Source organism: Coregonus lavaretus (assembly GCF_964263955.1).
Source record: "Coregonus lavaretus genome assembly, chromosome: 35".
Lineage (NCBI taxonomy): Eukaryota > Metazoa > Chordata > Actinopteri > Salmoniformes > Salmonidae > Coregonus > Coregonus lavaretus.
This window is the reverse complement of record NC_140022.1, coordinates 11304609-11317872: the sequence shown is the minus strand read 5'-3', so window position 1 is coordinate 11317872 and position 13264 is coordinate 11304609. Positions and strand designations below refer to the sequence as shown.

At 46.1% G+C, this 13264-nt stretch overlaps 1 protein-coding gene and 1 pseudogene across 2 annotated transcripts; one reads left to right on the top strand and one right to left on the bottom strand.

Annotated features, from left to right (window-relative positions):
• Positions 1–2159: 2159 nt before the first annotated feature.
• LOC311109685 (centrosomal protein of 135 kDa-like) lies at positions 2160–8881 on the bottom strand (annotated as a pseudogene). The gene is made up of 17 exons: positions 8716–8881; positions 8326–8534; positions 7079–7234; positions 6770–6955; positions 6558–6635; positions 6289–6440; positions 6007–6122; positions 5690–5844; positions 5450–5505; positions 5124–5292; positions 4622–4732; positions 4010–4195; positions 3622–3789; positions 3324–3526; positions 2946–3065; positions 2599–2733; positions 2160–2484 (listed from the first exon to the last, which is right to left on the bottom strand). The product of its transcript is annotated as a centrosomal protein of 135 kDa-like (transcript).
• Positions 8882–10648: 1767 nt separating this feature from the next.
• On the top strand, positions 10649–11861 carry LOC311109645 (lipoyl amidotransferase LIPT1, mitochondrial-like; the record flags this gene model as incomplete). The annotated part of the gene is made up of 1 exon (XM_084152598.1): positions 10649–11861. Exon 1 carries the CDS (start codon positions 10722–10724, stop codon positions 11859–11861), a length of 1140 nt encoding a protein of 379 aa, XP_084008724.1. The 5' UTR covers positions 10649–10721.
• Positions 11862–13264: the final 1403 nt, after the last annotated feature.

The following is a 13264-nucleotide window of genomic DNA, read 5'->3' as shown; positions in this document are numbered from 1 at the left end:
CCGGCGTACACGGTCAGGACCATCTTGGACTCGAGACGTCGGACGGGGGGTCTCCAGTATCTCGTGGAGTGGGAGGGGTACGGTCCGGAGGAACGGTGCTGGGTGCCTAGGACGGATATCCCAGATCCATCTCTCCTGACCGAGTTCCACCGGGGTCATCCCACGCGCCCGGCTCCGCGTCCTCCTGGTCGTCCCCGAGGCCAGGGTCGGCGCACGGCTGGAGCCGCGCGTCAAGGGGGGGGTACTGTCACGGATTCTGCCGAGGCTGCTCCTCCTCCTTGCTCGGGCAGGCTTCGGCGTTCGCCGTCCCCGGAGTACTAGCTGCCACCGTTAGATGTTTCGTTGGTTGATTGCTTTTGTCTGTCTATTGCACCTGTGTCCGTTTGTGTCTGATGATGTGTCCTATAAGTTGCCTGTCTTGTGTTGGTTAGTTTGTGTGTTGTTATTCACCTGTCTGTTAGTGCTGCGTGTTTGCTCTGTTTGTTGTTTTGAGGTTTAAGCACAGTTTGCGTAATCGCTCGCCTGTTTTTGTTGAGGCCGTGTATTGTATTTTTGCCTTGTGTTGCACAAGTAAACTTTGTTGGACTAAGCTTCGGTGTCCTGCGCCTGACTCCCACACCACACTTACCTCAGCCCTTGACAGTAGATGATTTCTGCCATTCTAGAGACCCGCTAGAACAGACATCATCAACTGGATTCAGCAGCTAGACAATTTTTTCTTGAGCATATGGTCAGGGGTCCGGAACACAATTACAAATAATTGTTAGACTGCAAATTGACCGCAAGAAGCCCAAACATATCTAATATTTGACTAAAACATAATCATTTCAAACCTTGCTTACATTTCTATATGATCCCATATACTGTGTCTCTCTATTATGCGTAGGAATTCTTCAGAACAGATTTCCAAAATTAATCCAACAATAAAATAAAATACATGAAAAAAATTGTTCAGAAAACTTGGGAGGGACAAATCAAATCACCCACGGGCCAAATTCAGCCAGCGGGCCGCCAGTTGGGGAACCCTGCGCTAGAAACTCTGCTCTCCTGCATCCTGTAGTCAGGCAGCAGCCTGGTAGCAACCTTTGGATAGTCATTACCCTGGGCGGGACCCAGCCATTCAGCCTACCCAACCTACCTCTGAGACAGAACAGGAGTGTTATGACATGAACACACCTGGCACACGGCTAGTCACTCCATGAAACTAGACACACATGCATGCACACACACACACACACACACACACACACACACACACACACACACCAATTTCTACAGAACAGCCCCACAAGTATAACTAGCTGGTACACAACACTGTGTATTTTCACTGTTCTCTCTCTCTCTCTCTCCCTCTCTTTCCGTTCACCTTCCCTCTTCAGGGCTTTCCTATTTTTAGGCTGAAGGTGGCCCTGTTCTCCTACACATTTTGCCATGGGGCGTAGAGAAAATGTTGCAGTTTTAAAGCAAGTTTGCAGCAATTCTACACATTTTTCCATTTGGCAGAGAGAAGATTTAGAAATGTTCTAACTAATTACATGAAATTCTACTCATTATGCAATGGGGCGGAGAGAAAAATGAGCAGTTTTACAGCTAATGTCCTGCAATTCTATTAACTTTGCCATAGGGTGGGGAGATATAATAGCCCTATTTAATATGAAATCTGAGTGAGAGGGAATAACAATATCAATGGGGGCCCCCGGTTGATAATTCGACCATGATTACTATAAGTTTAGATGGCTAGACTAACTTACCAATCAAAAATTTTTTTGGCTGACATGGGCTTATTGAGTGACTGTCAGTGACTGACATAACAAGAGAACAACTGCTGAAGCACAACCAAATTTCTACTTTTCTAGCTCTCAACATTAAGTTGAGACCCCGTCTAAAATAAATAAAAATAACACATTTGTCAATTGATCCGCGGTCCTACAAAAGAGGGGCTGTGCGGACCACCAGTTTCCCATCTCTGATTTAGAGAACAAAGCAGCCCAGGGGTAGAGACTGAGTGGCCAGTTGAACATGTAGCCTACCATTCTGCAAGGTTCAACTAACTTATGACTGAAAAGTAAACCAGAACGAAAATTATTATTTTTATTAAAGCACTTCTCTCAGACAATTTACTAAAAATAGAATACATTATGAAATAACATAATTTCCCTCTTTTAGCTGTGTTTCATTTTAATCAAATCTTCATAAAAAATATACTGAACGTTCACTCAATTCACAGATAAAATACACACAACCAAACACAGTGATGTCAGTTCATTTGTGAAATTTAATAAAACATACATTTGAGATAACACTTGTTCTATTTTCGGTCTAGGAGTGTTGTTCTGAACCTGAGGTCCTCACGCGGATCATGACATCACAGGGTTTGAGTTGAAGAATGACGTCATAGCATGGTGAGGACTAGAGAGAAGGTTGGGTTGTCTTTCCTCCTGAGGGAGATCTGTTCAGTCGTAGAGGTCCTTGAACCCCAGGCTCCTGTCACCACACACACACACACACACACACATACACACACACACACACACATGGTGAGATGTAGAAATATATGTGTGTTGTATTCAATGTGAGGTGTTCAGGGAGGGGCCCCACCTCTCTGGGGATCTCTCTCTGGACAGGTGGTCTGGGTGACCACAGGGGCCTGCTGGGGCTGAGGGAGCGACGCTGGTGAGGGGAGGAGGGATGCAGACCAGAGGACGATGATGACAGACCCTGACGACGCAGCTCCTGCACTGCCTCTCCTACGAGAGAGAGAGAGAGAGAGAGAGAGAGAGAGAGAGAGAGAGAGAGAGAGAGAGAGAGAGAGAGAGAGAGAGAGAGAGAGAGAGCGAGAGGGGGGAGAGAGAGAGAGAGAGAGAGAGAGAGAGAGAGAGAGAGAGAGAGAGAGAGAGAGAGAGTAAAGCACAAGCAGCCTTTACGACAAGCAACTAGAGACAGACATAGAGGCAGACAGACCTCTCAAACCGCTCAGTGGATAGCTTTCTCTTGGTCATGTCAGTTCAGCCTCTAGCTGTGCCGAACGAGTACTCAATGTAGCCACCTCCCTACTCTGAGAGCTCCTGAGAGAGAGAGAGAGAGAGAGAGAGAGAGAGAGAGAGAGAGAGAGAGAGAGAGAGAGAGAGAGAGAGAGAGAGAGAGAGAGAGAGAGAGAGAGAGAGAGAGAGAGAGAGAGAGAGAGAGAGAGAGAGAGAGAGAAATGGAAATTGAGTTGGAGATGGATAGATGAAAGAGAAAGAGGGAGAGAAACAAAGAGGGAAGCTGTCAAAACAGACAAACAAATCAGAAACCCTTCCAACAGCGACCAAGTGTCTGCTTACGCCTTGCTGTCGGCCGCGGTGAGTTTGTCCCTGAGCAGCTGGATCTCAGTGTGTCTCTCCTGGGAGCTGAGCTGTCGGTGTAGCTCCTTCTCCCTGGTGGCCACCAGCATGGACTCCAGGCTCTTCATGCTCAGACGCTCACTGGACAGCTGCTTCCTGAGCAGCTCCAACTCCGAGCGGTACGCATCCAGCTCACACTGCACCTACAAGCACACACACAGTGTACTGTTAACATACACACACACAAACATAAACATCCTGACATATGCGCACACACACCATCCCCTCCATGACTCACAGCCTCCTTGCTGGCGTCCAGTTTGACACAGAGCTCCCTGGTCTTCTCCAGGTCAGTCTGAGTGGCGGTGTGTTCCCCCTGGGCCTGTCTCAGCTCCTCCTCAGTGTGCAGCAGACTCCTGTTGAGCTGGGACACCTGGCTGCTGCAGCTCCGCTCTGCAGACAACGCCTAGGATACACACAACTATAGGGGTCCAGGGTCGTGTTCATTACGCACAACATGTTAACATGTTGCGAAACCTTTTACACATAAAACTAAAATGAGCTTTTGTTATTGGCCAACTTCAGGTTGTCCCACCCTGTTTCAGTCCGTTTGGTGCCTAATGAATAAGACCCAGTGTGTGCCCAGTGATAATCCCTAATGATAGAGACAGTGAGGGTGGACCGACCTCCTGCAGACTGGCCTCCAGAGCCTCCACCTTCTCCCTGAGTCTGCGTCTCTCCGTGTCCGAGGTCATCAGCTCCAGCCTCAGCTCGCTGATGCTCCCCTCCGCCTGCCGCGCCTGCCCCTCCCAGCTCTCGGCCTGGGCCGAGCCACGCCGCCGAGCCTCCTGGTGCTCCCTGCACTCCCGCTCCTGGTGGACATACACACACACACACACACACACATTTGAATTATTTATTTAGCTCCACAATGAAACAGTACAAGTTAAAAGGTCTTGACTATCAATCCCTACCCAACTCCAGTCTGAAAACGTTGATTGCCGCTTATAGTAAGCACAAGGAGGAAAGAAAAAAATAAAGATTTTCAAATAGGAATCGATCTGAAACTCAAAGGCTGCGTTTACACAGGCAGCCCTATTCTGATTATTTTTTCACTAATAGGTATTTTGACCAATCAGATCAGCTTTTTTGCCAATATTTGGGCTAAATATCAGAATTGGGCTGCCTGTGTAAACGCAGCCATAGCTGTTCTGGATGAGTGATTGTTTGTTCGACAAGACATAACTAACAGATCACAGATAGAAATATCATCCATTCACAGTGCCAGCAGAGGTTACCTTGGTGGACAGCAGGTTCTCGATGCGGGAGACGTCAGACACATAGTCCTGTACCTTCCTCTGCAGCTCCTGCACCTCCTGGGCAGAGTCCTCAGACTTCAGCTCCAGGGCCTGGACAGCAAAACAAACTAGATTGTACAAAGTGTTTGTGAGATTCTAAAGAGATAATGGCCATGCGGTTTGGTATATCATGAATAATATGTGTGTTTTCTACTACTGTTTGCCCTAGCCAATCACCTGGGATGAAAAACTATTCTGGACCATGAGCCAATGCCATCTAGTCTGGGTACCAGTCTTTTTAGCTAACATTCCACTCCTTGCCACTCCTGTCATTTGGCAAATGACACGGAGTACAAGGAGTGGAATGTAATAGCTGAACAGAGACAGCAACCAGGCTACATACCATCCTCCCTAAATATTAAGAATCCTAAAAGGTTGATAATTTCAAAGTTTAAAAATGATAATCCTGACCCTGGTTTGGTCAGAGAGTGCTGTATCTGACCTGGTTGTTGAGACGGCTCTTGTCCAGTTCCTCTCGGAGCTGAGCATTCTCCCTTAGGGTGGCATCCTTCACCTTGGCCAAAGCCCCCAGCTCCTCCCCCGCATCCCCCAGCCTCCTCCTCAAAGCCTCCAGCTCCCGCTCCCGCCCTGCCAGCGCCTCACGAACACTCCTGGGGAACAGAGAGGTCACAGCCAGGGGTCAGAGTTTAGAGGTTAACTTATACAGGTGGTGCAATCCATATGTGTCTCTGAGTGAACCTTGGTAGGGTGACTTGGCATCTGATGCTGCTGTGTGAAGCTTTGTGGTACTGGACAACTCAGACTCACTCTGCTGATGTCTCCAGATCCTCAATGGTCAACCTCAGATTCCTGATGGTTTTCTCCTGAAGAAAAAACATGGCAACAAAGAGACCATCACTCAATAACTGATATTAGACTAATGTGTCACATCTCATGAGGTGATATCCAAGTGGACATTTCAACTTCCTAAACATAGTGGCTGGTAGGTATGCTGGCAGGTATTCTGGTACAATTGGCTGTGTGTGTTGTTAGTGTTCAGTTGATTACTTTGTCGTCCAGCTGGTTGTGGGCTGAATTGAGGAGGTCAGTCTTGTTCTCCAGCTGCTCCTGCAGGGAGTCTCTCCTCTGGTCCAGGTCAGTGATGGTGGACTGTAGACCGCTCACCTCCTCTCTTAGACCAGACACCTGCCTCAGTAGAGAGTCTGACACAACAGATAAGGCTCAGTGTGGTAAGGTTATCTGGAATAGCGTTATTACACACACACACAAGAATGGATGAGCGCACACACACACACACACACACACACACACACAAGAATGGATGAACGCACACACACACACACACACAGACCTTGTCTCCTCACCGTTCTTCTCGTCCAGCAGTTTGTTCCTCTCCTGGGAGTTCTGTAGTTCTCCGATGCGGGAGGTCAGTCTGCGCTGGCTGTCACTCAGGGCGTTCTGTGTCTCACCGTTGGACAGTCTGAACACACACACACGTGCGCGCACACACTTCAAATGATGCTATAAAAGGGATTAAATGGACGCTATAGAAGTAACAGTTCCCACACATGCCAAGTATGTGGCTGATGCAGGAAGTGACTCCCCAACCACATGACTTCATACATCAGTGCTGGTTCCTGGCTTACCTCAGCATGACACACTCGTTCCTGGTCCTGCTGTGTTCGTCCTCAGCAGCGGTCAGCTTCCTGCCCAGGGTGTGGACCTCCTCCTCAAGCCCCATCATGGACTCCCTCATCAGGGCAAGACGGCTCTTCTGGTCCCCTCGCTCATGCTCCAGCTACAGCAAGGAGCATCGCCATGAATTGCAATTAGCAGCATGAACATTCCATTTCAAACGGAGGACATTTAAAGACTGTGTCTGTTCTAGTCATTGTGGTTTTCTCCTCCTCCTCACAGTGAGAATGGCTGTCTGCAGGTCCTCCACCCTCTGCTCCAGATGAGCCCTCTCACTGATGGCTGTCTCCTGAGAGATCTGACAACACGCAACACACATATAGACACTTTCTCTCAGCAGGACACACACACACACTTTCATTGGTAGTCAATAGATGGCCATGCTGGAACACTCAGAAGTAGATTATTATCCAATCTGGTTAACACGCTGACCTTGAGTCTCTCCCTCAGACTGTCCCTCTCTGTGCTCATTCGGTGGAGGTCGACCGTGGCCACGTCTCTCTCCGCCTCCACGCGCTTCAGGATGCTCTGAGCTGACACGGTGACACTGCTCTTAGCTGCGCGCGACGACTTGGATTTCAGCACCTCGCGACGCAGCGACGCTATCTCCTGCTGGGCCTAATGAGGAATGGGATTGTTACCCGCAAAATGATTTCCCATTCATTTGGAACTGAGCTAAGAAAACGTGCTGACAAAATGTGTTTTGTTGGCGTTAACTTTTCCTTTAAGAATGGCACTAGCCTGCTGGTAGTGCATGCTGGTCTTGTCTCTGTCGGCAGTCAGAACTTTCACGTTGGCCTGGATCTCTGACAGGTGGCGCTCATACTTATCAAGCATGTTCTGCATCTCGTCCCGCTCTCTCAAGACCCTCATCAGCTCAGAGTCATAGCTGCCCCCCTGCCCAACATAAGGGAACAAGACATGATGTCAAATTTCAAAAGAGTACATCAGCTGTTACATTAGTATCATGACAAAGGGCTAGCAGTCCAGGAGACATTGGTCAGAAATTCATTTTTTTTTATTAATCCGGAAAAAGTCGTATTTGAAGAGTTTATTTCCAAAACGCTATATCCACCAATATTTCATATTTGTATTTTTTCATCAGAAATGATTGATTATGGGTACCTTCATGTGTGTGTAAAATATTACTGTTCTCAGTTGTTTAATTCATAGATTTTAGATGTGTATGAAAATGTTTGTTTTTTAAAATAATAATAATAATAATATGCCATTTAGCAGACGCTTTTATCCAAAGCGACTTACAGTCATGCGTGCATACATTATTTTATTTTTTTTGTGTATGGGTGGTCCCGGGGATCGAACCCACTACCTTGGCGTTATAAGCGCCGTGCTCTACCAGCTGAGCTACGTTATATTGTTTAGCTGGAATGGAATGTTCGTATCCTGTATTTTTGACTGTGATATGTGGTTGTCTCACCTAGCTATCTTAAGATGAATGCACTTACTGTAATTCACTCTGGATAAGAGCATCTGCAAAATGACTAAAATGTCAAATGTAAATGTTTTACATACAGATCTCATATTACTGAATTACATTATTATTTTTTATATTTGTTTTATATTGATGTCACAAATGTATCATTTCTACAGTTCTTTATTCAAAATGTAGTTATTTATTCCATTTGACTGTGTAAAACCTAGCAGTACTACTTATGTCTCTGAGAGTGAGCTGGATCTATAGCATTTAGCAAAAAAACATTATTATTATCTCTCTGAAATGAAACCATCAAGTAATAGATTTTTAAAAAATACATGTCTGTCATTGAACAACCCCATGCCATGATTAGAGAGTGAAAAAACACACCAAACATTTCTTTAAACAATAAAAGCTCATTTACCAACATTTCTGAAAATTGATATATAGCGTTTTGGGAGGAAACGCTTCACTTATACATTTAGAACACTGAAGATGGAGGAACAAATGCCTAATTACATTTCAAGTGAATATTAGACAGACATTCCTTTACCTTGACAGGGGGCTGACGGGTGGGGCTGCGGCTCTGGAGGTGCCCCCGACAGGGGCTACAGGAGCACCTGCCCCTCAGCATCCTCCTCAGGCTGTCTGCTTCCTGTCTGTAGTAGTCCCTCTCCTCCTCCACGCTCCGCAAGAAGCTGTCCAGACGAGAGCCACGCTTCCCCCTGCCGCTTGGCTCTGTGTACAGGACCTGCTCTCTCTCTGTAGAACAGCCAACAATGTTCAATCACATTCTGGCATCACATTCTCCACTACCCTCTAATATTAACTTGAATTGTAATTAGGCATTTGTTCCACCATCTTCAGTGTTCTAAATGTATAAGTGAAGCGTTTCCTCCCAAAACGCTATACATTCACTCAGTCCAGCCCCAGAGTAACTCACCTGTGAGGCTGAGCTTCTGCACCAGTCTGTTCAGACTGTCTCTCTCCTGGTGCAACTGGTCCAGTAAGGCCTGCAGGTCCTGGTCCTGATTCTGCTCTACTGTGGGATTCAGCTGGGTCTCAAGTTCTATTGGTTCAGTGTCTGCCGACTCGCTATCCTGATACATAGCCCAGAACCCAGAAGCCAGGTTGGATGGTAAATGTAGGCTATTGATTATACTATTTTCTTTATGCCTGTTGAATTAGTACGCAATTTAGTGGTTTCAGTCGTGGTCTTACAGGTGTCACTTTGGTGATAGCGCCCTTTAGTGAAGTGATCTTCCTCTGCAGGTTTTCGATGATGCTCTACAAAACCAGACCCAAAAAATCTTGCATTGATTCATTCATACATTCACTCATCCATTGTGTTCAGTATTCACATCGCATCCCCTCTTTGGCATACTGTATGGTCTCAAGCCTACCTCTGCCTGCTGTGTGTGTGTGGTCCTTTGTTGTCTCCAGTGTAGGGCCCTGCTGGTCCTCCTCTTCCTGCAGCTGAGCTGGTGTATTGATATGGTCTGGCTCCTGCTGGTTCCCCAAAGACAGCTCCTCCACCTCCTCCTCCTCCTCCCCCCTCTCCTCTCCTCTCCTCTCCTCCCCTCACCCCCTGCTGAAGCTGCACCTCCTCAGCCTGCACACCAGCCACACTAACCTCTGCAGCCTGACACAGGAAGGGCAATGGGGATTAGGTGAAAATGAATAAAATAAGATAAAAACGAACAACAGTGTCTGATTTATGGCCACTGTTCTAAACAGTAAACGTTGTCATGGTAACCAGGCTTTTTCCAAACTTGACCTTGGTCCTTGCTAACCAAAACATTGCATTAAAGTTCCTTATTTGACGAACAGGTGATTTTAATCTAGCTACTGATCTATTCATGTAATATAAACAGCACTGCATTGCATTTCAAAAGGTAGCTAGTTTGCAAAGTAGTGTCTTCTAAATCACAGCAACCTTGCTAACGCGCTAGCCTTGAATTGTCGAAAGCTAGACTGATTTTATTATGGCTAGATTGCTCGCTAAACATTTAAATAGAATTTGGCTAAAGCTTCTGCTTGTCTAAGTAACACATCAGATGTAAACAAAAACAAAACATGGTTGAGAGCGAGATCTTCGACTTACTTTTATGGGTGTAATAGTTATAGCTTTAGCGAGCAAGCAGTTACGTGTGGTAATCTGGATAAATCACTGGGGTTTGCAGTTGTAAAGCTAGAATGGCTCCTAAACCGCTTTTCATATGAGATAAACGTTCTGACCAATCAGATGTTAGGATTTGATCGGAATTCGAGATGCAAGCCAATCAGCAAAGGCCCTTTCTTCATGGCGTGCGTCCATTACCTTGACAACGCAGCGTACCCGGTACTTCACCACACACTGACAACACGTGCTGATAATGTTAGCAAAAGATAATGTTAGCCTAGTGTAAATCCAATTATAAATGCAAAAGTAGTAGGCATCAGAATTGTTGATTTGACTGCATTGCTCATTGCACTGTCAATCTGTTTTGTGGGAGCCTACCTTTTGTCCCTCTGCAGTACATTATACTTCCATATAGTGAGCCTTTTGTGGCTGCTTTTGCAGAGGGGCAAGTGTTAGCCTGTGAGTTTGTTGATTTTTGCAAGATCAGCCAAAAATAATATTTTAAAACCAACCCTGCCCCTCAGGACCTAGTAAATCCTATTTGACTCAAAATACAAATTATACCGCTGGGTGGCGATGAAAGACCGGCATCTAAAATCACTTGAGCAATAGAGGAGTGGATATCACTCCAGCACAGCAGGTGGCAGTGTTACAACAAGGGTAAATAAATTGTGCCGTCAAGAAAATACGAGGAAAAACAGCGGAAGTGTGTGTGGACAAACTCATTGGATCTGAAAACGTTTCCATTCATTTATTTGAAAAGTTTAATTGCACAAAAGTGATTAACTCTTTTCAGATGCACAGAAGAAACGACAGATAGAGGCGCGATGATTTTAAGGACATTCTCGAATTTGTGCGCAAAATCCCAAGCCTGTTTTCGATGGGCTCGAGACAAGAGCACATTGTCAGCTGTCATTGACGAGACTGGTAAGTCAGGACTGATCCTCAAATCTTTGTCAACAGACATATTTGAAAACTTAGCATTAGAGGACTGGATACACGATCATGTTGATCTCCAAAACCGGAGTATACTATTGTTATGGAGTAATGCCCCAGTGGTGGTGATAGGGAGACATCAGAACCCGTGGCAAGAGTGCAACCTTCAGGTCATGAGACAGAAAGGGATACCGCTCGCCAGGCGACGCAGTGGGGGCGGGACTGTATTCCACGATTTAGGAAATGTCAATTTGACTTTCTTCACGTCTAAGAAAAACTATGACCGTCACAGGAATCTCCAAGTCGTGACAAGTGCTTTGAAAGCACTCAGGCCAGACCTGGATGTACGTGCAACAGAGAGGTTTGACATCTTGCTGAATGGCCACCACAAGATTTCAGGAACCGCTGCTAAATTGGGAAGGACAGCAGCTTACCACCACTGCACTCTGCTGTGTTCTGTCGACAGGGCACTGCTGTCCGCGGTGCTGAAACCGACCTGCCAGGGTATCAAGAGCAATGCAACGCAAAGCGTGCCATCCCCTGTGAAAAACCTGCTGGATGAGGACCCGACGTTGGACTGTGACACTATCATGGATTCAGTGGCATCCCAGTACAACACAGAGTTTGGTTTCAGCAGCCCTGTAACACTTGTGGACCCAAGTGATGAGCTGTCCTTGCCTGGTATCCAAAGAATGGCCCATGAACTGCTGGCATGGGAGTGGACATTTGGAAGAACTCCTAAGTTCAGTATCTGTACGACTTTTAAGTTGAAAGATGACATGTCTATCTGCAATGCAACTCTAAACATGGACATCAAGAATGGCATTATAGAATCTTGTGACATTGACGTTCCATCGGACTGGCTACCTGTGGAGTTGTCTCGAGAGTTCTCCTTACACCTGATAGGTGGGAAATTATGTCCCTACGAGACGTCAGTACTCGCAGCAGAATTGCTGAGGACAATCCCACAAAATAAAGAACTTGAAAGAAAGATGTATAATCTGTGCCGAAGAGTTATCTTCATGATGTGAATAAAGCACTGCTCCATGACATGTATTGTTGTCCAGCGTTTTATTATTGGGATAGTTTCATCACCAATATCTCTGGTCCGAGGGAAGGGGTGCTCTCTGTATAGCAGTTTTAGAAAATGATCTGTAGACCCTGACTTTACATGCACACAAAGTATTTACAATGCATAAATTGTGTATAAACATCTACCTATGATAGTTAAAACTGAACTGGACCATCGTCCTTTAATAAACATGTTATAAACATGATTATGAACCGGGAGTCTTGAATGCTGATTGGCTGAAAGCTGTGGTATAGCAGACCGTATACCACGGGTATGACCAGAAATGCTAATTATGCTGGTAAACAGTTTATAATAGCAATAAGGCACCTCGGGGGTTTGTGATATATTTACATTACAGTCATTTAGCAGACGCTCTTATAGTTAGTGAATACATATATATATATATTTTTTTTATACTGGCCCCCGTGGGAATCTAACCCACAACCCTGGCATTGCAAACGCCATGCTCTATCAACTGAGCTACATCCCTGCCGGCCATTCCCTCCCCTACCCTGGACGACGCTGGGCCAATTGTGCGCCGCCCATGAGTCTCCCGGTCGCGGCCGGCTGCGACAGAGCCTGGATTCGAACCAGGATCTCTAGTGGCACAGTTAGCACTGCGATACAGTGCCTTAGACCACTGCGCCACTCAGGAGTACATATATGGCCAATATACCACGGCTAAGGGCTGTATCCAGGCACTCAGCGCTGCATCGTGCTTAAGAACAGCCCTTAGCCGTGGTATATTGGCCATATACCATACCCCCTCTGGCCATATTTCTTAAATATACCCTTTAGAAAATAGGTTACATCCTTTCCCCCACAATAAAAGCTCCCTCTGTAATGGGGGTCAGTGTGCTGCTAACAACTTAGCTTCCTCCACTGTCCGAGTTCCCCATACTGGGCCTGAACCAGTGAGCCTCTGCTTCGAAACACAGGTGATGAGAGGAAGCCCAGTGGCCTGCAGTGGGGGAAGATGGAGCGAGATGGATTTTGGCTGACATTCTGCACATTTTCTCATTGATGAAACATTTGATCTCAATACAGTTTTCTGTTCCCAAAAGAAAAATCTGTTATGAACAGAGTGGACTAAGTTTTGTCAACTTTACCCTTTGCCAAAGTAAAAAAATAAAAATAGCTTTGTTTAGAAGGAGTGCAAGGGCGAAATGAGAATTGAGTAATTGCACACACGCACTTCACGGAGTAGGCGTTCCCTAACGGAAATATGCAAATACATGCTAGAACGGGCCAATAGGATCTTGCTAGCTCGTGCTTGGCTCTGCCCACCTCCTTGCTTGTTCTGCTCAGTGCCCACTATGATTAATTTGCTCTCATTGTAAACAACATGCTGTGGTCTATCTT